At 38.8% G+C, this 26,119-nt stretch overlaps 1 protein-coding gene across 3 annotated transcripts in view; it reads left to right on the top strand.

Annotated features, from left to right (window-relative positions):
• Positions 1–26,119, top strand: part of LOC136873888 (116 kDa U5 small nuclear ribonucleoprotein component) — a 398,344-nt gene that overhangs the window by 44,862 nt on the left and 327,363 nt on the right. For all 3 annotated transcript variants that reach the window (XM_068227586.1, XM_067147207.2, XM_067147208.2), the window contains one exon: positions 1,937–2,169. In XM_068227586.1, the coding sequence (XP_068083687.1) occupies positions 1,937–2,169 (233 nt within the window). The remainder of the gene's footprint in view (positions 1–1,936; positions 2,170–26,119) is intronic.

Genomic DNA, 26,119 nt, shown 5'->3' with positions numbered 1-26,119 from the left:
CAGAAAATAGAATCAGTTGAAAAATAATAGAAAAATTATGGAAGAGTAAGAATAATATTCGATTTAACACAGAACTTAAAGAAGACATGAGAGAATTGCATATTACAATAGAAGATTTAAACATATCGAAAGATAAACGCACTGGACTATAGACAAAAATCAACAAGCAGAGAATAGGAAGAGTGATTCCAGAAGCAGAAAGAAAATTACGTTCAGAAAGTATGAAACAATATTGGGCTGACAAAAGAAAAAGATAAACCTCCATAAACCCGACTAAGTAGTCCTATGTTGACTAGAAAGTTAAAATAAATTAAAGAAAGGCATGTAAAAATAAGAAAACTCTTGCTTATCTACATGGTATTACTTCACCAGTCTTGTTTGATTAGTAATTATTTTTTTAGGCTAAACATGATCAGAACATAAAATGACATTGTCATTATAATACTGTATATATTAAATGAAGTGTCAAATTTTTATTTATTTTTCATTTAAAATGTTATAAAGATTGCTTATTTGAATGAACATCCGCAATAGCTAAGCACTTTTACTTGGCACAAATACGGTCTTAAATTATATGATATCTGGTACGCTTGACTGGAGCACTAAGATTTGGGAGTAAGAGATCTTCCTCTGCGCTGTCCTCTTAATTCTCCTCCTTCTGAAGAATCCTGCATCGTCTGTTCCTCTTGTTACATTTCTGAAGTCTAGCAACTGTCATATTATCCGCTGTATCAAATGAAGAATTCTGTTAAAATTCCTTCGGGTTGGGGGCACAACAAATCTTCAGTTACTTCATGATAAAATGGCATGATTTTCTTCTGAGGACTTGGAGCAAAGTTCTCTGCGAAACGTAAATAATTTTACCTTGTTTTCTTGACATGGCGAAAGTCCAAAAGCTACATTATCATGTTTAACACTATAAATAGGTTATATTACACGATAAAAGTCTATGAAAACACCTTCTGTGAAATTAAAAATCTGTAGATAGGTTATGTCACATGACGTGCCTGAATGGCAAAAACCAGTCCTGCGTCTAGTAATGTTTCTTCACTAATTTCATCATCATCCATACCATTATCTGATTCATTGTCGCTGTTACGTGATGTGAAATAATCTTAATAAAATGTCTGTTATTCGTCATTTAGACCGTTTATAGATGTGTGATCTTTCACAATTTTCAAAATAAGATCTTCCTTCTCTATGATTGTCACATAAAACACAAGTATAATGTAATCTGAAGTTGGACCTAGAGGTGGTAATGATAAAATCCTGTAAGTGACCTTTAAATCCCATTTTCAGCTGGTGACACTCATTTAAAAAAATAGTACTTTTCACAACATCTAGTGGCAAAGAGTTTTGTAACTTAGTTTGTTACAAAGACCCTTGGGTAACAAGATAATTCAAAACATAGAAATGCAATGTTTTACACCCCAGACACTTTGTTCAGCTCTGCTGTAAAATTCCCATTGCCGAATTTGGGTCCCTGTCCATGCGATGGGTCACATGTTTAATACTCGGTCTGTTTAACATCATTTCGAATACTTTTTGTAACAGAGTTCTGTGTGTTCTTTGGTACTAAATCTCCCTTTTGGAAGGAAGGGCGTGCTAAAATGTTTATTGAATCACCACAGGGTATAATCTCCAATATGCTGAACTAAATTGATGCTGGGCAGAGTATCGTGCTTAATAAGTGAAATACTGTATTACAAAACATAAACTACCTGTCTTCCCATGTGTTACGCAGGTGAAATTGGAGTACATGTGTGTTTCATCCAAGTTGAGTGTTAATGCTAACATAACTAGAATTAGTGGCTGCCACAGCTTTAGAGAGTAAACAATGGACTTTATTTACTGTATAATAATGTCTTTTGTTGGATTGTAAGTTTTGGTTGTGATGGAAGCTGCAGTTATCTTTAAATGATTAATTTCCCTGCAGGAGGACATGGATGCAGAAGGCGTGGAGGACATGGACACTGCTCCAATGGCCGTGGTCCTACATGAGGATAAACGGTACTACCCAGCAGCTCTAGAAGTGTTTGGTCCTGATGTGGAGACCATCGTGCAGGAGGAAGACAATCAGCCTTTAGACACACCTCTTATTGCACCAGTCAAGAAGAAGAAGTTCCAGTTGAAGGAACAGCAGTTGCCTGACACTGTATATAGCATGGAGTAAGTAAAACAGAGAACAGTTTAAGAGAACTGTATTTTCCACAGCAGTAATTGAACTTAGTACATGATAAAGTTTACAAATGTGGGTATAAAAGTTCCTCTTTTGATAGAATGCAGGCACTTTTGTTTATAACACTTTCTTTATATGACAGTACCTCTGCAACTGTTACTCTCATGGCTTCTTTCATTTTAAAGATTCTTTGAAGATGAAATGCTGCATACATTTTGATATGTAGAGTAGCATTTTCTTTAACTGTTTATTTCTTACCTAGGGTGCTTATTGTCAACTACCGTATTTACTCGCGTATTAGACCCCTTTTCCCCCCACTTTTACAGCCAAAAAAAAGTAAAGGGAGGTCCAGTATGCGATAACTCCAAATTTTGTGCAGTGAACACATGACTTCCAAGCTATAAATTGTACATGTAAACATTCTACACTATTCTTTAATAAAAACAAACTTATGAATGTATTTGAGTTATACTGGCTATTTTTGATGGAAGGCAGTATTTCTAAATGTAAAAAGACAATAAATGGAGAACACGACTTTTAGGCCTAGGCCAATGTATCAAGTAAATATAGTCATTTTTAATTACTCTTATGTTATGTCATTCAATACATCTCATTAATTCCTCTGATGGGGTTGACGTCAGGAATGGCATATGGTCGTAAAAACTCGCTACGAAGATTCGTCTCGCTTCATACTCGATCCTGTAGAGAAAAGGGATAAGGGCTGTTGTAGAAAAAAGTAGAAATAATTCAGTAGCCAGCCCCTTTTTATCAGGAGCCAGCACATTTTTTGCAAATAAACATTATAAAAACCACAGCTTAGACTATGATAAAGCTATGTAATTTTTTTGAAATTTGTCCCTAAGTAGACTAGTCTATCAATTCATATAAGAATGGAAGAGGAACAATTTATATTTTAAGAAATACTAACCCAAATAGTCACCAGTCGCCTTCAAGGTCAGCGTCTTTTGAAATTATACTACATGTGCCTGTTTGATTTCCCACCAAAATACCAACAATCAATACATTTTGTTGCATCAAAGTCCTTTATAGATGGTCCATTCAAAGATATCATCATGAGATCACTTAAGTTCTTCACAGCAAGTTTGTTTCTCAGTTTGTGTTTAATAATATTCATTGAGCTGAACCCTCGCTCACATGATAAGGTCGATACAGGAATTGTTGCCACTATACTGAGGAGCTTTCCTAAAATTGGAAATCGTCCTTTCATAGTCCGCGATTTTTCAAGTAGATCACTCAGTGGAAGATCTTTCCCGACTACTTTGAACTCGTACCACTTGCTCAGTATGTCTTCTACGTTGTTCTCCTCAATTTGAAGATATTTTGAAAAATGAGTGGCAAGAAGCTTATTTCATTGTTGCCATAATTTTCCAGTTGCTTTCCTGATGGCCAAGAATATGTGTCAAAAACACCAATGGCACTTTGAATATCTTCATTTTTAAGAAATGTGTCTTTCAGAAAGTTAACCCCATCACAAAATATGTTCCTTGTCGCTCGTAAAATTCTTATCCGACACACCTGATAACTGTATTCCACTGAAAACTCCTGAAAGGTTGTAGCAGAAACAAATTTTTCTTCCATTGGGCCCTTGGTGTTCTGAAGTTGCTGCAATGAATTAATTGCGTTATTTACATGCACTCTTATCTGACTTAAAATCAGATCATGCCTCTGAAATACAAGTGAAAGTCTTTTGAATATACTCAGATAATCATACAAGAAGTGAATTGTGATGACAAATTTGAAGTCCTTGATCTTCTTTAGAAGACCTTTAGCTGTGATTCCTTCTTCACCTTTCCTTTCAGAAATATTCTTTAAATGCACCACTAGGCATTCCCAGTCTTTGACAACTGCATGCAAAGCATTTAATTTGCTTGCTACCCATCTAACTTGGTGTAAGTACTGCAATTTAGATATTTCACATTCCAGTAACTCCGAAATTTTCTTCAGTTCGCAAAGTCGTTTTGGTGAATATCAATAAAACTTATACTGTTTCCTGAGTGTAGAATCAATTTCATCAATTTCATCCACATTTTTCGGTTTGTGAAGAACGGTGAGTTGGAGTTGATGTGCAACACGATGAACGTTAACCATGTTCTCAAGTTTTTCAGATATTTTTGTTACCAAACCATTACGAACACCAATCATACATTTTGCTCCATCAGTCCCTATACCTATTAGTTTTGTACCTGTGAAAGTTCTCCAAGCCTTAACTGAAGCAATTCTGTTTCTAGAGCTTCCATATAGCCATCACTTGTTTTTTTCCAATGGAAAAAAAGAAAAAAAAGAAGAAAAAAGAAAATGTCGTATGGCTTTTAGTGCCGGGATATCCCAGGACGGGTTTGGCTCGCCAGGTGCAGGTCTATCTATTTGACACCCGTAGGCAATCTGCGCGTCGTGATGAGGATGAAATGATGATGAAGACAACACACACACACCCAGCCCCCGTGCCATTGGAATTAACCAATTAAGGTTAAAATCCCCGACCCGGCCGGGAATCGAACCCGGGACCTTCTGAACCGAAGGCCAGTATGCTGACCGTTCGGCCAACGAGTCGGACACTTTTTCCAATGACACAATGGAAAGAAATGTCTCCTTCACCTTATTTTCTTTAAAAAAAAATGAACATAAAGTATGAGCTCCTCATCATCAGATTTATCTGTTGATCCATCGAGTAAGATACTGACATGAACTTTCCTTAATTTCACATACCAAATCTTCACAAAGCTCTTAGGCAATGTATGAAATAAATTCTCTGCATTGTTTATCATTTACATACTTCTTTGAATCAGTAACATTCAACTTGCTCAACAATGCAAACCAACCTTCAAAATCAGTGTAGGGTCCGTTATCTTTTGCAGTATGATAAGATGCCATGAACAATGCTGTCATATGTTGTAACATATTAGCATCCATTTTCTTTACTAGCTTAGCTAAAAGTGCACATTCGGAATTTTTCTTGAAACTTTCAGTCTCCTGACACTTTGAGTGAGGATAGGATTTTTCGTGTTTTTTTAAATTTCCCAGTTTTTTTTTTTTTTTTTTTTTTTGCAAGTAGCTTTACGTCGCACCGACACAGATAGGTCTTATGGCGACGATGGGATAGGAAAGGCCTAGGAGTTGAAAGGAAGCGGCCGTGGCCTTAATTAAGGTACAGCCCCAGCATTTGCCTGGTGTGAAAATGGGAAACCACGGAAAACCATTTTCAGGGCTGCCGATAGCGGGATTCGAACCTACTATCTCCCGGATGCAAGCTCACAGCCGCGCGCCTCTACACGCACGGCCAACTCGCCCGGTAATTTCCCAGTTTAAATGGTCCTGAAATCTGGATACAACTTTAGAATTTTGGTCGGCAATACTAGGAAATTTACTGCACAATTCACACTTCGCAATTCCTTGTTCATAGCACAGCCACGGCAGTAATTCAAGCCACGATTGCTGAAATTTCCTTTTGCCTGACAATTTAAATTTCGACGTATTTTTAATGTTTGACTTATCATTTTCTTGAACACCATAAATTTCACACTGGTTATTATCGTCCTGAACACTACAATTGGCACTTCCATCGAGGGTTTTCTCACATTCACTTGCTTCTGTATCACTTTGTGTTACAGCGTGTCGTCATTCCAAGTGACGTCATCTTGACTGCTATCTCATCAGCCACAGCAGGGATTTTACGAAGAAATCTGAAAGAGTACACTGTTTTTTACTTGCATCAGCCAATTTGTGTGGCTTTGTTCGTTTCAATTTGCCAATTTTCTGAGGTATAACACAGAAACGTAAAACACATAATATACTACAGTAAATCACCAGCGTTAATTGGCTTCCAAGTTCGCGGGCTTCGATGTCTGATGCAACGCTGCCAATTTTCCACCACCACAGGGAATGAAAACAACTATTCAATACAAATATGCTGTAATTAAATTAAAAGTTCAAATAATGTTCAGTGAAAATACAAGAATCGATAAACTGTCATTCCGTATGTTTTAAATGCAAAGAATGAACTCCATGGGAATTTATCAGCACTGCTTTCTTGGCAATAGTTTATGAACAGCTAGGTAGGCTATTCTTGTCACTTTTGTTGTAGCGCCTGACATTCAGGATCCGTCATCGGCTGAAATCGTGGCAGGATATTTACACACACCCTCCTTCTGCTTGACCTTTTCGAAACTAAAATTTTTCACTTTCCTCGAGCTCAGAGTATTACGGAGTATTGTGAACATAATTATAGGCTGACGCTCACAATGCTACTGCGTGCCCAATTTATCATCAGTTCTAATGCTACTTCGTACACATGCATCATTTCTAACATCTTAAACAGAAAATAAGTGGCTAATATTATAAAAGGCATACATCTACTTACAAATATTCACATTATCATATCGTTATGATGGAAGCCCATTATAATATTGTAGATGCAGAAGTTACATGTAAATATCACTGCTTCACTTGAATGTTTTATCTTTTGACGATTCAATTTTCTATAACTAAATCATGTAGAACACATGTTGAGCATACCAAGTTATTCACAACTACTTTAGAATTAAATAATATACTAGCTTCATTAATAATTTCACTTAAGAATTCTCAAAAATGAAATAAAGTTGTCGTTTTAACAAACTTCATCTGATTACCGCAAGCTACAGATTGAGAGAAAGCATATTTTTGCACGGGATCTTCGGGAAAGCATACACTACAAGAAGGAAAGAAAGTCTAGTCTGTCTATAATTAAAGGATGTGCCAGTAGAACATACTGGGCACATGAAGTTATTCATGATTCTTTTATAATTCAATAATACAGTAACTTAGTTAATCATTTCATTCCCAGATTCTCGAAGAATCAAAGGTGAGCGGAACTTGAGATGACGCGATGCGTTCGGGTCTATGAGCCGAGTAACAATGAATATAGCCGATGACGGCTCCTGAGTGTCAATTGCTAGATGGAAGTCGGCTAGTCACAGGAACGAAGGTGGTAATGTGGTGTTCGCGGTGTTCCGGGGATACCCGTGGAGCAGAAAGAGGTTAAAGAAGGTGCTGGGGTGAATGGGTCTGTCTACAATATCAAAATTAATTTAAAACTTGAACTGAAGGTTATATTTTTTCAGAAAACAACAACTTAACAATTTTCACTTGGTGAACATAAAAAACATATCAGGTACAGAAGCTATCTTGAAACAAGACTAGGAAAATTAATTCTGGGTTTCAAGCCCCTAGACCAGGGCCTCTCAAACGCCCAAACTCTCACGCGTGCAGAGCGAGGTGCATAGGCTCTGTGCACTGTGCATCGGTACGCTTCGCCTCAACTCGGCTTGACTCGGATTGTGTAGTGTGCTGAGAGCGACGAAGCGTTTGGTGGTAGACGACGTGTTTATCAGTGAAATAGACAAGCGCACGACAACAACATAATAATGGAGCAACCTGTTTCGAAGAAAGCAAAGACTTCCGAAAGTCCATTTCAATCGAACTGGGAACTTTCGTATTTTTTGTTTTTGTTTGTTTGTCGTGACGATAACGCCAAATGCTTAATCTGTGGGACGATAATTACTTGCGTAAGAAAATCATCTATTGAAAGACACTACAACAGACTACATTCGGAAAATTATTGTGAAATCATAGGAGACGTCAGAGAGAAAGAATTAAGGAAGTTGAAACAGCTTGAAGAAGAGCATTCTATATCCACAAATGAGTTTTGTTCCAGTACTGTAGCATTTTCATTTTGGTTACGGGTTCTGCATTTTTAAAAATTATGTTTACATTCCTCTCAAACATGTATGTGTATTTCTAATTCATTTTTTAATTTTTTTAATAACACTGGTAACCTTGTCCCATACAACTGTGCGTCTCCGCTCACCACACGTAAACATTTCGCAGTGGGGGAGAAACAGCAGTGAAGGTGAGGAACGCGGAGACAGGCCGAACGGGGAGACAGGTGTAGGGAGAGAGGAGTGGGGGGTCTGCACTCTGGTCAACCAAGCGAAGTCGTCTTTTGCACCGTGCACAGTGCATGCACCAGGCGCATGCACTCTGAGAGGCCCTGCCCTAGACTTACAATTTTACAAAGGAGGAGGTATTATTTAGTGAGGGGCAGAAATCCCCTAATTCAAAAGCACTTGCTCCCTAAGTGACAATATCTAGCCTCCCAGAGGCACACTCTACCATTACAAAACTCGAAAAATAGCTAACAGGCTCTCAGGTTTCCAGGCCTACTCAAGGCAACGTCAACTTACAGTCACTGGCCTCTCAAGGCACAAACTACAATTTGAAAATGATTTATACAAGCGTATTTAATACCCAGCAGAACAGGTTAAATAACTGGCCCAAACACAAAAGGAAAGGAGGCATACACAGCGCTCCAAGATAATAAAAAGCCTACAGGGCTCTAGGCCAATGAAACAGGGGCTATTACCAAACTACTGAGGTGACTCGCATAGAAATTACTTTAACACATTACAGAAGGAAAAACAGTTACAAAATGTAGTCACCTCAAACCAAGATGAAGGGGAGCTCGAGAGAGTACATCACTCTTTATCCCCGATTTACAGTTAAAGATTTTATGAAATTTTTACATTAGCCGGAAAAAAGTTACATTTTAGAAACTTAGATTACATGGTTAAAGATTCGGACCTTCCCCTTGGAATAATCTGCGGAGGTAGCTACAACAAGAAAGATGTAGTTTATGTGGCCATTACCTTGTAGATGTTCAGTTGCCGACGAAAGAGGCCGCCCGCCTCCTGCTTAACACACACTCTCAGATAGACGACGATCAATTGGCCAAGAAACGTGAAAAGCCGGAGTTTATAAACCCTCAGGGAAGGTTCGAGATCATTCAAGACTAACCCAGCCACACCCTCTCAATTTAATTGTTTAAGTTCAAAAGTAACACTGAAAATCGAACAAGAAGCCTGTGATAGGTTGAAAATTAATTACAGAAATTAGTGTTTGGGTAGATTCAAAACTGGCGGAAAGAAAAAGGAAATATTGCCAACCCAAAAATTAATGAACATCGATCAGTTACAAAAACCTAGAAATACAAAATTTCTTTAAATTATAAGTTCTTTCACTTTGCACCAGAGGGCATGATCATAAAAATTTTTGTGGAGTCATCTGTAGAAAAATGTTCAAACTTCTTGATGAATGGCAAACAAAACAAGGAGAAATTCACTCTGGTTAGGAAACTGCACAGTAACATCATTACATAATATTTCGGTGGTGATATCTTCTGATAAAAGTTCTAAGTTTCTGTTGTAGTAGTTTCCACTTTAGTTCGATAGAGAGTTCCTTTAGGCGCAAATTTTGAATGCGCGGCGTTGAGGTGAACCCCCCTGGTATACGCGGAATTATTTAACGTAGTAGTTCTCTGCATTTCTTCATATGTCCACATGAAAGGGTACTTGTTTGACGGGTTACAACGATGTCTCTCATGATCACGAGGCAGCTCTGGTGCAGAACTGAAACGTCAAGTTCCAAAGTACGAAGCGCTAATTACAGAATTTCAAGACAGCCAAAAGCAGTGAAAATATTTATTTCAGATATTAGAATATATGAGCTACAGTAAACATGAGAGATACTATAAGTTACGACTTGTTACTTTACAAAGTGGTCGGGACATACATGTAAGGGAACTCCAGATTTCGGAAAATAAAGTTTCAAAACCGAATTTTCATAATTCAGATAAAAAATTCAGGCGCCATGGCGACTGGGCGTCCGGTATTTTTCGACCCCTGGATAAGGGTATTATATTATGCAATATTGATACAAAATTATTTAATAGTCGGTCATTTGTCTCTGTGTGTTGAGCAGTAGGCCTACCATACAGTAAACCCGAGTAAACCTGATCACAGCTTTCATTTGAATTATCGTCTTGCAGAGATGTGGAAATATGCCAGCAGTACAACTCAGACGTCCCTCCATATGATATTACAGAATATTTGTATATCAGAAGAATTACCAGAACAATGGACAACAGCTATAGTTAATCCAATTCATAAGAAAGGTGAAAGAAGTAATCCAGACAACTATAGAGGTATTTCTATCCTTGACAGCACGTATAATATTTTCTCTAAGATACTATATACGTGGATTAAAGAACATCTTGATCAAGAGTTAGGTGTATACCAGGGAGGCTTCAGACGTTGGAGAAGCTGCTCTGAAAAAATAATAACTTTGAAGATAGTCATGGCATATTACTGCTGCTACCGGGGGACCACTGTTGCTCATGTCCGTAGGTTTAACCTTAAATTACCCTACACATGTCCCCTGGGTGGTGCTAAGTGAGCAACATCAGAATAAGATGAGACCGAACTGTCGTATACAACCTCCCGGTCAAGGAAAATGGAGAAGAATCATACCTAGAGGCTCTTATCAGGGCCCTCAAGTTCGTAACATTGGCCCTTCAATGAAAATATGCCAGCTTAACATTGAGGGCATAAGCAGAGCAAAGTGTGAACACCTAGCAAAGATTCTCAAAGAACACCAGACTCATATCATCCTGCTTCAAGAAACCCACACGGAAAATTATCTCCAGCTGCAATCCAGAGGGAGAATTCCAGGATTTAAATCAGTGTCTGCAGTTAATCACGCAAAGTATGGGATTGCCACCTATGTGAGGAGTGATATTACCCACTATCAAGTCTTGCCATCCTTCTCAGATAATGAAATATTTACTACCTCAATCAAAGTTTGTGATTTGACAGTAGTTAACGTATATAAACCTCCTGGAACTCCCTGGCCGTCTCCACCAATTCCATCTCTGCAAAATCCAAGTATAATTGCAGGCGACTTCAACAGCCATCACACACTATGGGGATACAAAGAGAATGACAGTAATGGGGAAAAGCTCACTGACTGGATGGAAACTGAAAACCTTAAGCTTATCTATGATGCCAAGGATAAGGCTTCCTTCTCTTTTGCACGATGGAACAAAGAATACACCCCGGATCTCTGTTTTGTAACGCAGTCACAACACCCACTCAACAACATACAACGCACAGTGCTCAACAAATTTCTTCACAGTCAGAACAGACCAATAATTCTCCAGTCTGGATTGCTTGTGCCCATCGTTCACTCCTGCCCGAAAAAGAGATGGAATTTTAAAAAAGCCAATTGGGAAGAATTTTCTAAACAGATTGACTCCAACCTGCGATGGATAAGACCTATCCATAGTAACTACAACAGATTCATCGGTGTGGTTAAAAGTGCAGCAAAACGATGTATCCCAGGAGGATATCGTAAACAATACATCCCCGGCTGGAACGAGGAGAGTGAAAGGCTCTTCAAAGAATTTGAGGCCAATGGTGACCCAGATACAGCTTCGGAACTGTTACAATCCCGAGATGAAAATAGGAAGAGAATTGGGCAAGAAACAGTAGAGTCCCTAGACTTCACTCACTCCAACAGAGAAGCTTGGAGCCTGATCAGGAAATTGGACACACCAAATAGCAAAATTAGACCGAAAATAAGCATCAGTCTAGACGACATGGCCTAGCATATGATCTGTACCTCAAAGGTCTCAGTTGAAAAGCATCATAGAAGGCACGTAAAGCACCTCCTGAAGGAAAAGAAACGTTAGGCTCAACGATCCTCTGAATTCTCTGCCCCATTTCAACTACAAGAAACTAAGCAGGCCTTAGAAAGTCTAAAACCTGGGAAAGCGGCAGGTGCTGATGGTATATATCCAGAGTTCCTTCTTCATCTTGGACCAGCTGCTGCTAAATGGCTTACTAACTTCTTCACAAACATACTAGAGACAGGTAACCTACCTTCAGTCTTCAAGAAAACAAAAATAATAGCCGTCTCACTAATAAAAAGTCCTTATACAGTTGTTTAACTCTTGTTTAGTTAAACAGTGAATAAACCCTGTATAAGCGTTTTACCTTTTTCTTACTAATAAACGAGGTATATGCATTGTATTACTATACAGCACTTATACACTCGTTCCAAGGCGTAGGAATCTCTTCCTGCAGTTCACTGACGTATTTCACACCTTCACCGCCTTTATGATCGCTTCTGCTGGTTATCTACGAGCAAAACTTTCCGGAAAGTCGCACAGTAGCACGGCATATCGAAAAGGCAGTGGCAACACTAAGTGAGACAGCTGGAAATTGGCTTATACTGATATCAACATTTCTTCAGCTTGCTTGTGTCATGAACGCCAGAAAAATAAATGGAAAGGCTTAAGAAAAGATCAGTAGCTCCTAACTGGGATAGTACGGAAAACACAAGCAATTGTAATTGAATCGGCGAGTTGAAAAGGGTACACATTCCAAAATCCTTACTTTTCAGGAGAAAGGAAAACCTGTTTCGTAGCTAAACAAAAGGTTTGATCAAAAAAAGTTTCTATTAGGCATTTATACATCATATTTCTGCGTATTCAACTACAAAGTATGGAAATCATATTACGTATGGTTTTCAAGTTATGCCATTTTTTATCTCGAGGAATATGTCCCATTTTATAGGTACTCAAATTTGAGAAAGATCTTTGTAGGGGCAGATAATGTGTAATAAACTCGCAATATCAAAAGTCTATTAAGCAGTAACACATTATTACACAAAAATACGCCCAACCATAATTTATTTTATAGTTATTCATTGCCATTCCGTCTCTTTAAAGTGTTTTACTTTACGAAGATGTCTAGCGTCCATAACCTCTGAACGGTGTATGTCTTCTATGTTTAAAATATCGTGAAGATCATCAACGTTATCGTCCATTCTTTCAATGTTAAACGGATAAGTCGAATATTTCACCGCGATTATATTATTGTAGACAATAAATACCACGAAAATAAACTGCTCACTCGTTATTTTTATTTATTATTTTTTTTTTTTCCCCCCTCTACTCGCTGCTATACAACGCTTATACAAGGGTCCTGGTCTGTATAAGCAATCCAATGAATAACTATAACGGATGTATACACAGGAGGCTTATACATGGTTTATTAGTAACGAATTTCACATAAACGGCGTATAAACCTTGTATAAAAGTTATACACCGTTTATTAGTAAGACGGTAGCTGTATTGAAAACATCTAAGGACCCAACAAAAGTTGAGAGTTACCGGCCAATAGCACTACTCAGTGTTACAATGAAGCTTATGGAAAGGCTGATACATAACAGGATTTTTGCGACAATAAACCAGCATATTCCAGTCGAGCAAGCTGGATTTAGACCTGGACGAGGATGTGAAGAACAGATTTTAGCACTAGTTACCCATATTGAAAATGAATTTGAGAACAAAATGGTAAGCACGGGCGTCTTCTTAGATCTGACAGCTGCATATGACACCATGTGGCAAGATAAGCTCCTTCTCAAATTTATCAGCATCATCCCTTGTCTGAAACTCTCCACATTACTCAGTAACATGCTGAGTAATAGGTACTTCCAGATTTTTTCCGAAGACTCCAGAAGTAAAGTACATTAGATAAATGGCGGGCTCCCTCAGGGCTCTGTATTGGCCCCTCTTCTATTCAACCTGTACACACATGACCTTCCTGTAACTAAATCCAGAAAATTCATCTAGGCAGATGACATCACATTGGTTGCCCAACGCTTCGATGAGTCTGAGTCAACGCTTACATCAGACTTAAAGATTCTAGACAGTTACTTTTATCACAACAACCTTAGACCAAACCCCAAGAAAACTATTGTGTCGACCTTCCACTTGCGGAATAGAAGTGCTGGGTACAAACCAACCATACCATTCAGAGGAGAGAATCTACAGTATTGTACTAACCCAAAATACCTGGGAGTCACCGTGGACAGGTCCTTGACCTACAAGAATCACCTCTATAATGTGTCAGCCAAGATCAAGACCAGAAATAACATCCTCCAAAAGCTGGCAGGCACATCCTGGGGTGCTAATGCTCAAGTCCTGAGATCCACTGCTCTTGCACTCTCTTATTCCGTCGCTGAATATTGCTGCTCTACCTGGCTTAACAGTGCTCACACTGGATTAGTAGACACCCAGCTGAACCAAGCAATGCATATCATTACAGGATGCATCCAACCAACACACACACACTGGCTTCCACCCTAAGCCACATACCACCTCCATCCCTAAGAAGATCACAGTCACTGCTTAACTTGTGGAAGAAAATTGAAAACAATCCTCACCTTCCTATCAATCTGACATAGCAGCTTCCCCAGCTAAACGACTGAAATCCAGACACCCTTCTTGGCGTACTGCAATGAATTTACAGGACACCTCCTTTAATGTATCGGACGCCTGGAAAGAACAATGGCAACAGCAATCCTCATTACCACATCACCACATCATTGAGAACCCATGCAAGTGCCCAGATGGTTTTTCTCTTCCCAGGCAGCAGTGGAGGATGCTAAATCGAATTAGGACCGGCCAAGGTAGATGTGGAGCCACTCTCTTCAAATGGGGAGGGAAGACATCACCGCAATGTGACTGCGGACAAGGGGAACAGACAGTGGAACACCTTGCATTTGAGTGTCCTTTGCGTAGTTACAGAGGCTCTATAGAGGACTTAAACTGTGTCTCAAACGAAGCTCTTCTCTGGCTATTAAATTTTGACATGGAACTTTAGTTATGAACTTGAGATGGTAGTTGTATATATTGTAAATAATATTGTATTCATCATACGCTAAATAAATAACTGCTGCTACCGGTGTGTCGTCATTCCAAGTGACGTCATCTTGACTGCCATCTCATCAGCCACAGCAGCAGCCCTGCAATCGAGAGCATTCAAGGTCCTGTCTTTTTGAACTTTTTAAAAATAGTTTTGTTCCCAGCTATAGAGTCCAAACAGTGTGAACATATTCCCAAATGGTTTCTGGAAATTGTCTCTTATATTTCCAGTTGGTGTATGTGTAGCAGAAGTCACTCCTTTCGAATAAAGCTGTGTAGAAAACGTGTCCAACGACCAACTGATAACTAGTGTATGTTAAGAGTTGTATTTCCAACTGAATGTAATACATAGTGACTGGAAGCATTCTTTTGATAACTGCGGCTGTTGAAAGCCAGACCTTTATTTTTAAGCATATTTCATGCTTGTTCTCTACATTTATCACATCAGGATTTACCTGAGCTGCTGCAAATGAGATAAGAGAGACCGCATTGTTTAGGTTAGGTATGCTATCGCCTGGATAGTGCCAGAAGTTTCACGGCGGAGAGAATAAAAATAAATAACAGCAAAGTTTACCACATTTATGGATATCTACTGGTGTGGCAGTAATGCATTTTATCATCATGATGTTTAATTTTGTACGTTCGTTGTCTCCCTTTTTTATTAATGCATACCCTAGTATGTTTTTTGTGGTGTCTCTCATATCTTGTAATGGTGTCTCCGAAAACCGTTTAAAGTAAGCGTAAACATAAAATTATTATTATTTTTTATTTATTATTCGCTAATCGGCCAACTAAGAACCACGATAAGTTTCATTATACATTCTGGCGTTTACTCAGTTTTCGATAGATCCAGTAGGTTTTTATTAGCTCGCTGTGTTGAGCACGGCATTCATCTGACCACTTTGCACCAGTTGTCCACTTAACACACCGGAAGGTCCCAAAAGTCGTAATGCTTTTTCTGAAAAAGCCTCGTTTGTGCACATGATTATTATTATTATTATTATTATTATTATTATGATATAGATGTTGATTCCCACAGGGAACCTGAAATATTTGTCCCGAATGAGTAACTTTAAAATACCAATGTAAATGGTCCGTTAATTGGAGATAAATTGGCCAGCTAGCTCATTCCCAGGCACTGGGGCGAAACGCTGGTAACCGGGAATGAGTTAGCTGGAAAATTTATAACGGCCAATAACGGACCAGTTATATTGGTATTATATTATTATTCGTTAGATACGTTGAAGAGTAAAACAATCGTTATGATTGGGTAGTTTTTATCACGTTTTAAACCTACTTTTCTCCAAAAAATATTTACATTGGCCCGAGTTAGGAGATATAAAATAATCACTTTGTTAATGATCTCGCCTGCTGTATTAGTAGCAACAACCGTGAATATTTCTCAACTAAAGTAAACTCGTTTCCTCATCCCGAAGTGGTGCAGCTCTTTTTAGACACGCCCCCAGTGAAGTGGAGTTACATATACCATTTTTACCGCATATCAACCTTCCTGCCATTTGTAAATCTCTGGTAGTACGGTACCGGGAATCAAACTCATACTCTCGAGAACAGCACCTAATTGTGCTAACCATTGTGCTAGCGTATATTCTTAACTACAGAGCACAGACATAACTGATGCATACAATAGAGTAAAATAATATATTATTATTGGTCCACCTTTTCAATACAAAATGAAAATTACTGTACATAGGGACTAGTTTCGACCTAGTAATAGGTCATCATCAGCCTGAAGTAAATTAAAGCGTAAATATCGAAGAAAACATAAACAATGTAAACACAAGTACAGTCTTTTTAAAGGTACATACCATGTGGGAAGTTGAGTAGAGATATATTAAAAATAATAACTCTTCCAATTGACGAAGCACTGAGCGGAAGTTATGTAAAGTTCGGTGTGCCGTATATTATAAAAGACCACTGTGCACTAAATGATGTAATAAAGAAGAATAGCAGGTTGAATGCTGGCTTCTTCTTAGCTGTTGTATATTCGAAGAAGATTACGTCGTATTTTATAAGGTATTGATAGACGTCAAAATACAAAGTCCCGTGCGTCGTATAAATTGTGGAAATGGAAATCGAAAAAAATTGGTTCTTAAGCGATAATGTTGTTCATTCAGAGATCAATTGAAAATAAAGAATCGTAACATTGTCTTCTCAAGATGTTTATAAACTAGAATTAATAGACGATGCGAAGTATGATACTAGGAGAAAGCTCTTCTGCTTCTGGAATCTTGAAGGACGATGGATGTTTCACGAGGTGGAATAACATATATGGAGTTAAATAAAGGTGGATATAAATTCGCAGTTCAATGCGGACCATAAATTTGATTCTGAATAAAAGACAGTAAGATTTTTTTTTTTTAATATGTCAAAAGGAAAATTTAAGCGTAATGTGATGAGCTGAAGAGAGAAACGGAGGTAGGAAAGGATCAAAGGAAATTTTGAGGAGGTGAGGGAAGGAAAATATATAATTTTTTTTTTTTTTAATTAGCTGAAGAGAGAAACGGAGGTAGGTAAGGATCAAAGGAAAATTTTTTTTTTGAGGAGGTGAAGGAAGGAAAATAAAGGTATGAGATTTTTTTAATTTTTTATATATATATATATATATATTTAGCTGAAGAGAGAAACGGAGGTAGGTAAGGATCAAAGGAAAATTTTTGAGGAGGTGAAGGAAGGAAAATAAAGGTATGAGAATTTTTTTTTTTTTTAAGGTGGGGCTGAGGGATGTGGGAATATGGAAGAATGATTAAGAAAAGTACTAAAAATAGAATGAACAATAAAAAAAAAATCTCATACCTTTATTTTCCTTCCTTCACCTCCTCAAAAAATTTTTCCTTTGATCCTTACCTACCTCCGTTTCTCTCCAGCTAATAATAAAAAATTAAAAAAATATATATTTTCCTTCCCTCACCTCCTCAAAATTTCCTTTGATCCTTTCCTACCTCCGTTTCTCTCTTCAGCTCATCACATTACGCTTAAATTTTCCTTTTGACATATTAAAAAAAAAAAAATCTTACTGTCTTTTATTCAGAATCAAATTTATGGTCCGCATTGAACTGCGAATTTATATCCACCTTTATTTAACTCCATATATGTTATTCCACCTCGTGAAACATCCATCGTCCTTCAAGATTCCAGAAGCAGAAGAGCTTTCTCCTAGTATCATACTTCGCATCGTCTATTAATTCTAGTTTATAAACATCTTGAGAAGACAACGTTACGATTCTTTATTTTCAATTGATCTCTGAATGAACAACATTATCGCTTAAGAACCAATTTTTTTCGATTTCCATTTCCACAATTTATACGACGCACAGGACTTTTTTAAGGATCTCTGTTTTTTAACATAATATAGCACTTCTCTGGTTTCCTAAGCCTCCACGCGCAACAATTGCCTTGTTCCAAAAAACTGAAGAGCCTTTCCAACATCCATGTATTTTGACGTCTATCAATACCTTATAAAATACGACGTAATCTTCTTCGAATATACAACAGCTAAGAAGAAGCCAGCATTCAACCTACTATTCTTCTTTATTACATCATTTAGTGCACAGTGGTCTTTTATAATATACGGCGCACCGAACTTTACATAACTTCCGCTCAGTTCTTCGTCAATTGGAAGAGTTATTATTTTTAATATATCTCTACTCAACTTCCCACATGGTATGTACCTTTAAAAAGACTGTACTTGTGTTTACATTGTTTATGTTTTCTTCGATATTTACGCTTTAATTTACTTCAGGCTGATGATGACCTATTACTAGGTCGAAACTAGTCCCTATGTAATTTTCATTTTGTATTGAAAAGGTGGACCAATAATAATATATTATTTTACTCTATTGTAATCACAGTTCAATACGGATCTATCATTATGAAACTTATTTCTTTTAATGACTGATGCATGCCTTCAATGTGCGGGTCGGACACAAAACTATTCACTTATTTGTGTGACTTTATCAGAGCTGCAGTAGGCCTGTGCTACGATGGCAGACATTTCTTAGCTACGGAAGACAGATGTACCGCTCGACTTGACTTCAGCGCGTGTTTTCATTGCGTGGGTCGTACGGACGAAACTGTTCACAAATTTGTGCAATGTCATCAGAGCTACAATAAGACTTGTACCCGCTTCGAAACGGAAACGTTGTTCTTGTCTGACAAATTATGTTGGGGGGTCTTGTATGCAAGATTTAAAAAAAAAAAATCTTCATCTTGAAAAGCCAGTGGGAGGGTCTAATACGGGAAGGAGTCTAATACACGAGTAAATACGGTACTCTTTCAACTCAGGCTAAATTGTGCAGAACCCTTTGCATTTATTGTTGATGATGACTGCACAAGCAGGCATTCAAGTATAAGGTGATGTGTGTTAATTGTTGAAATGGTTGTGTAAAATGAATCGGTAGAATATTTAGGTAGAGGAGATGTCTGTTTTCTTGTTTTATTATGTCGGTATATTAGCAATGTACATGCGGCCGCCTGGTCACCTTGACATTAAGGCATTGAAGTGTAAACGGTTTGACACCGTGGTTAGCTGGTTTGAGTCCTTTTGCGAAAAATTTCACCATCAGAATGTTGGCGAACAGGGTAGGGGAGGTGGTGGTATACAATTTTCAATCACTAGATTGCGTGCCAAAAGCCTGGATTAAATTCCAACCATCTTTGCAGTGCTCATAGGGAGTGAGGGCGTATAACGCTGTTGAACATGATTTGTCCATTAGATGGAGACATCACGCCTTGAGCAGACCCCTTGGTGCTATTTGACAGGGTTAGGCTATGTGCTGGCACTGGGTTTCACCCTCTCCCTTCCTACTATCATACCGGGTGGTCCACCAGCCTCTTGCGATCCAGTTTTATGCATCCCTTCACATTTAGTACAATTCTGCAAGACATCGGTCCCTCTCCCTAAACCGGGGTAATATAACGAAATGTGTGTTTACAAGCTAGAAGACAGCAGGAATCATTAGCGCCACTATTAATTCATTATGGATACCTCGAATGAACCCATAAAATGAGTACAGATACGCAGAACACGTACTTTAAAACAGGAGGTGGATGCACAGACCGGGAGCATGGTATTGTATAGGCTGGGAAGTGGGCGCCGTAGGTCAAGTGTTGCAGTAGCTCACGTGGCAAGCAGGCGGGGAGATATGTGATAGGAGGTTTGAATTCCACATAAAACTATTTTTTTAACAGCCAGTTGCCTGGGATGTGGTGAGGTTGCATACTTGATAGCTTCCAAGGATTGATTTGTTTATTTAACCCCGTAAAGACCGTATGTATTGTTGCATTGGGTATGGTGGTGGGTTGGACGGGGATGAGGAGATGATGGTCTGTGGCCAGTTAGCTACGTTGTACATGTTCCAAGCTTCGTAGACCACAGGTAGGGCAAAGAATGCCCCATTGGAGCGATAACGACATGCAATGGCAGGTAGGTATGTAGCTGCGCAAACTACCCTCCTTCGAAGCAATGCACAACACAAAGTTTATTTACTGCCTCGAGATGTATTCCAATGATGAGTATGTGGATACGTTACTTATCTATGGAGCAGCTAGACAGAATGCATACCAGGCACAACACTCGTACCAAGACGACAACTGACAGGCATGACTTTTCGGAGTGTGGTAAGTCACCTGCAGGATACTGCATCCCTGGTAAGGACACAGTCTGTTCGAGATCATCCCATGAGGTCTGCTGACAATGAAGAGGTTGTGTTTGACGCTATCCGGCATAACCCCCATACTAGCACATGGGCCATTGCACAGGAGACGAACATCAGCCGAGCATCTATTACACGGATATTGCATAACTGCCGGTTTTCACCCGTACCATCTGCACTTACACCAGGAGCTCCTTGGTCATGAATTTGATCCCCAGGTGGCGTTCTGTCAATGGATTCTACAGTGTGGACACTGATCCTGCTTTTCTAGCGACTCTCTTATTTATGGACGAAGCACGATTCCACAACAATGGAACCGGTAATTGCCATAATATGCATTACTGGAGTGTGGATAATCCCAGTTACGTGCGACAGGTTTTCAGGTTACTGTTGGGGCGTGAATGTATGGTGTAGAATCATGGGTGATCTCATCAGTCCCCATTTCCGTGAGGGCCTTCTGACAAGCCAACACTATCTACGGTTTCTCCAAGATGAACTACCACTGTTTTTGGAACATGTGCCACTCCTTGACCATTGCAGGATGTGGTTTCAACATGACGGAGCTCCACCGCACGTGGCGGCTGTCGTCTGGAACAATCTCCATGCGACGTATCCTGATAAATGAATAGGAAGGGGAGGACCTGGCCTGCCAGATCGCCCGTTCTTACGCCCCTGGATTTTTTCTGTGGGACAATGTAAAACAACTAGTGTGTGGACAGGAGCCAGCCAGTCCCTCTTAGACTGCTCATCACTGAGGCATGCCGATCCATTTCGCCAGATATGTTACAACGGGCCAGATGGTCCTTACAACAACGTGTGCACCTCTTTATTGACTACAGAGGTCGTCAGTTCGAGCAGGTGCTGCAATAAACGGCATGGATAACTGAAATCCCATCACATGTTTCCTAGCCTCTATCAACCCAGCTCCGTACCAACGGCCCCGTTTCAGGGCCAAATAAACAAATCAGTGTGTGAAAAATACCGGTATTAAGTATACAACCTTACCACATTCCAGGCAACTGGCTTAAAAAAATACTTGCATGGGACTTGAACCTTCTAACCTTCGAGCACTATCAACTATCGCACATCTTACCACGCGCTAGCCATGTGAGCTACTGCGACACTTGACCTGCGGCGCCCACTTCCCAGCCTATACTGGCCACAGACCATCATCTCCACATCCTCGTCCAACCAAGCACATACACATTGCAACAATACTAATGGTCTTTTACAGGGTACGCAACCTTACCATATCCCAGGCAAATGGCTGTTAAATACTACATAATTAGAGTTATTAAATTTCCAACCATTTATGTCTTATACATTTTTAACATACCGGCTTGATAACAGAGATATTCATGGATTTTTGTTGCTAAGTCCATATCAGCGCCGAAGTACGAGAAAATGGGTGAACAGAATTTAATGAAAATCGGTATGTGAAGTTGGGGAGTAAGGAGCTACAGTCTACGCTATAAATAATTTTGTTCACCCTGTTCAAAATGATAGTTTAGGGGAAGGTGCCAAAAATTTAATATTTAATTACCTATCTTATTGGCCATATCGAAAAGTACTACATAACAAAAGTTATAGAGAGTACACTATCTGGTTATTTATGTCTTGTTTAGTTTTACCGTACCAACTAGAATAATATCGTGATGATGGTTTTTAAATTGTGAAGATGGTTATAAGAATGAGAAAAAGTCTTGAAGGAATGGTCGCTTAAATAATAATACAAGAGGGCAAGGGTGCCCTGCCATGAGCCCCCCCCAAGTCTCTGGGAAAGGAAAAATGTAATGTAGTCAGGTGTTTTTCTTTCAAGAAAATGATTTAAAAGTCGGTTCTACGTAGAAGTGGTAATACCACCCCCCCCCAGTGAGGGGATACCGTGGGTGTTATTCTACCGCAGAATACAAGTCGCCATTCATCTTCCAAAATATTGAAAAGACTACACACCCCCAGGTCTAGCGCCCCCCCCCCCCCCCCCTTACAAACTGTCATAACGGTGCCCATGCAAGAGGGAGTCGTGAAAGAAAGGAGGAATCTCTTTACATTAGATGCTCTAATATCACCGTGTCGGAAGAAAACTAAATATGAAGGCCTGCTATATAGAAAGCTCATAAAATTGATCAACAGTAACATTACATTGACCATTGTTTGTTGTGATGTATTTTGTGTATTCTGCTGCCATTTATCTCCGATGGATGGGATTACTGCTGTTTACCTAGTATAACAGCCTGCCTGAATATTGGCGGGAAGTAGCTGGGGAGTTAGATCTCTCTCTTCTTTAGCATGCTATTCATAAATTTTCTGATACTGCTGGTACGTAACACACTGGATCATTATAGTATTCCAGCTTTTCGATCTCTACTCTGAGGCAGTGATTGGAATGAGCAGTGTGAGCAGTGTGCACACTTAAACAGAATAATGGCACAGGAGTGTTTGCGGCTGTCTGCGGCCTGGTCGTTCTAGCTCTTCACACCCCCAAGCTCATAAACGTGCTACTTATAACAGCTTAATTTTTCGTGCTTTCAACACCCCTATGTCCAAAAAAGATTTAAATTATGAATTAAACACCATCCGCAACATTGCTAAATTTAATGGCTTTAACAACTCCTTCATTAACCGCATCATCAACAAATTCAAACACCGTCCAAAAACCACTTTATCTAAAGACACAATTAAACCAACTGCTTTTTCCACCTTCACTTTCACTCAGGATGCTTATAAAATAACTAATATTTTTAAAAAACATAATATGAAAATTTCTTTTAGAACTAACAATAGAAGTCTTGATATCTTACACAACTCTAAATCTCTAAATAAGTCTAATGCTTTTTCTAAATCTGGTGTATACAGATTTAAATGCAACAACTGCAATTCCTCCTATGTCGGACAAACTGGCCGCAACTTCAATATCAGGTACTCTGAACATGTCAATGCCATTAAATACAACAGATTCTCTGCCATAGGACAGCACATACAAGACTCCAAACATAGTTTCACCAGTATTGACAATGACATAAATATACTTAAAATCATTAACAAAGGCCCCCTCTTAAACATTACTGAAAATAGCTTTATCCACCTTGACCAGTACTTCAACCCTAATTTCAATTTAAACGACATTTCTGAAAAACCCAATATCCTTTTTGACTTCCTAATTCTTCTTCTCAAAAATTCCAAATTCCAAAACCCCAATTCTATTTTCCATGCCTTACATAGTTCCCACCCACATTTTCTACCTCCAATAACCCACCCTCCTAACCCACCCTAAACTACCCCTCCTTTTTTTCCCTATCTTATCCTTCCTCATTACCATCTAACTTCAATTTCTTTTATTCTTTCTCTTATTTCACTATCAATCTTCCTCGTTTAATTTATTTTTACTTCTCTATTTAACTATATTAAAAAAAAAAAAACACGACCTTCATTTCGGTTCTCCTCTTTCAAATTTTAACTCTTGTCTTGCGCCAACTTCGACTACTTCAATCATAACCAAAAATTTTTCATTTAAAAAATAGCGCACTGTGCATATAAGTTTTCATTTGTTTTCCGATATTGCGGTTTTTACTACATTTTTTCTTCTCTCTACAATTGTCTTTTTAAAGTCAACTGTTTTCCAAGAACTTAGCACGAGTACAAGTACTCATTCAATTATACTGATTTGCGTCGTATATTTATATACGTACTTAACTTCCCGCAACCGTGACAAATTCTAGACCTTCAAAACATTCTCCATTCTACTTTGGCGTCCGACCGCAGCGCATGACCTTGAATGTGCCGCGCTGATCACCAAGAGCTGGCGGCTTTCTACTACAAATCTATTCGTCTGCGACTTCAAGTTATTTTTGATCTTCGTATATTAGTTGATAGTGTTGTGACTTTGTGTATGACAGAATGTGGTGTCGTGTCTTTGTGCCTATCAAAGTGTGAAACTGACCTCCCTATATTCATAAACATTGTACATGTTTTTACGGCTGATGATGACCTGGACTAAGGTCGAAACCGGTCCCATTTAAATAGGAATGTGATTACTGCATTTCTTTCTTTTAAGTGTTGAATAGGTTGAACCTCCTTTTCAATCATTTAATTTTTAACATCAATAATTTCAATACGGAACAATGAAGTTTTTATCTTTAAACCGTAGTACTTGATGATAAAGATGTTGATTCCCATAGGGAACCTGAAATATTTGTTCTGAATGAGTGAAGAAAATGTGCTGTTTTCCATTTTATCGAATGTGTCACATGTCCGCATTACTTTTAATCGTAACATTTGTACAGATGTCATTGTAATGACGTATGTTGACTTCAGTTGGGAAAACTATAAGGGCAGTCTTTCTGAGAATTCCGTAGCGAACCACGGGTACATCAGCTAGTTATTTGATACAGATAGCATTGCGCTTTGCTTAATTGTGCGGGTGTTTGATGCAATATATTCATCTATGCATTTGCTAAGTAATAGCATCTAAGTGCATGACTGATTCACACATATGGAGCATGAGTTCATACTATTTTTGGTAGGCTTATCAGAGACCGATCATCTCACTCACATACTTCCTGTGAGGGAATAGAGATGTGTAATTTTTAGTGTTGTAGCCTCGTATAGCAACAGTCGGGCTTTGAGACAATAAGTGTTATAAACATATCATAGTACTGTATTGTGCAAGATATGTAGGATAAGCAGTTTTGACCAATTGTATTTCTCTTGATTTTCATATAAAAATCGCCTGATTTTTGGTTTTTTAATGTTGGCAGGTATTAATAATGAATTAATAGGGGCACTCACGATTCCTGTTGTCTTATAGCCCGTAAACACACATCTCATTATATTACAATTATATTACAATTTCAGAATTGTAGTAAATGTGAAGGGATGGATAAAACTGGATCGCAAGGGGCTGGTGGACCACCCAGTATATCACATCATTCATTTCATCTTATTAACTCCTCTGATGAGGTTGATGTCAGGAACGGCATCCGGTCAAAAAAAACCTGCCATGGCAGGTTCATCTCACCTCATATCCGACCCCTTAGGGAAACAGTACAAGGTTGGACAAACTAGTAATGTACATATTGCAAACTGTGACTAGAGAATGGAATATTTTGCAATTGCAAATTATGAGAAAACATACCGTGTAATCCCGACAACCACCCACACGTTTCCCCCCCAAAATATTGGTTCTAAATCTTGGGTGTGGGTCATATTCAAGCTGTTCATTCTCATAAATATTTACTACGTTTACATGGAGTATTGATATAGATTTGAATACGGTTACCTTACTCAATATACCACATGTAAACGGGCATTCAGGTCTTAATGTGTTTTAGTTGCATTCTGAACACAAGATTGATTTTTCTCAATACGGTTCCAGTGGCATGTAAACGCGAAATGTAAGGTAATGAAATACGGTAAATCAAAGAATATGAGTAAATATGCGGTAAATATGAAAGCCGCTGCTGCGGATGCTCGATCGTCATTTGTTTCATAAGTGTTGCTGGCATGCTGGGTGCGCGAATAGCTGATCTCATGGGATATCGTACTTTGCGAGAGTGGAGACTGTTGGTTACGGAAGGAAGTCTACCTCGCTCACCTTCAAGTTCCGTATCTGTCCCGTGAAAGTGCTGTCTCGATAGTAAGCAATGGATTCAAAACGGCGTCTGT

This window comes from Anabrus simplex, chromosome 5, assembly GCF_040414725.1.
Source record: "Anabrus simplex isolate iqAnaSimp1 chromosome 5, ASM4041472v1, whole genome shotgun sequence".
In the NCBI taxonomy this organism is placed as follows: domain Eukaryota; kingdom Metazoa; phylum Arthropoda; class Insecta; order Orthoptera; family Tettigoniidae; genus Anabrus; species Anabrus simplex.
Note: the sequence above shows the minus strand (reverse complement) of the source record. Positions and strands in the feature narration are given on the sequence as shown.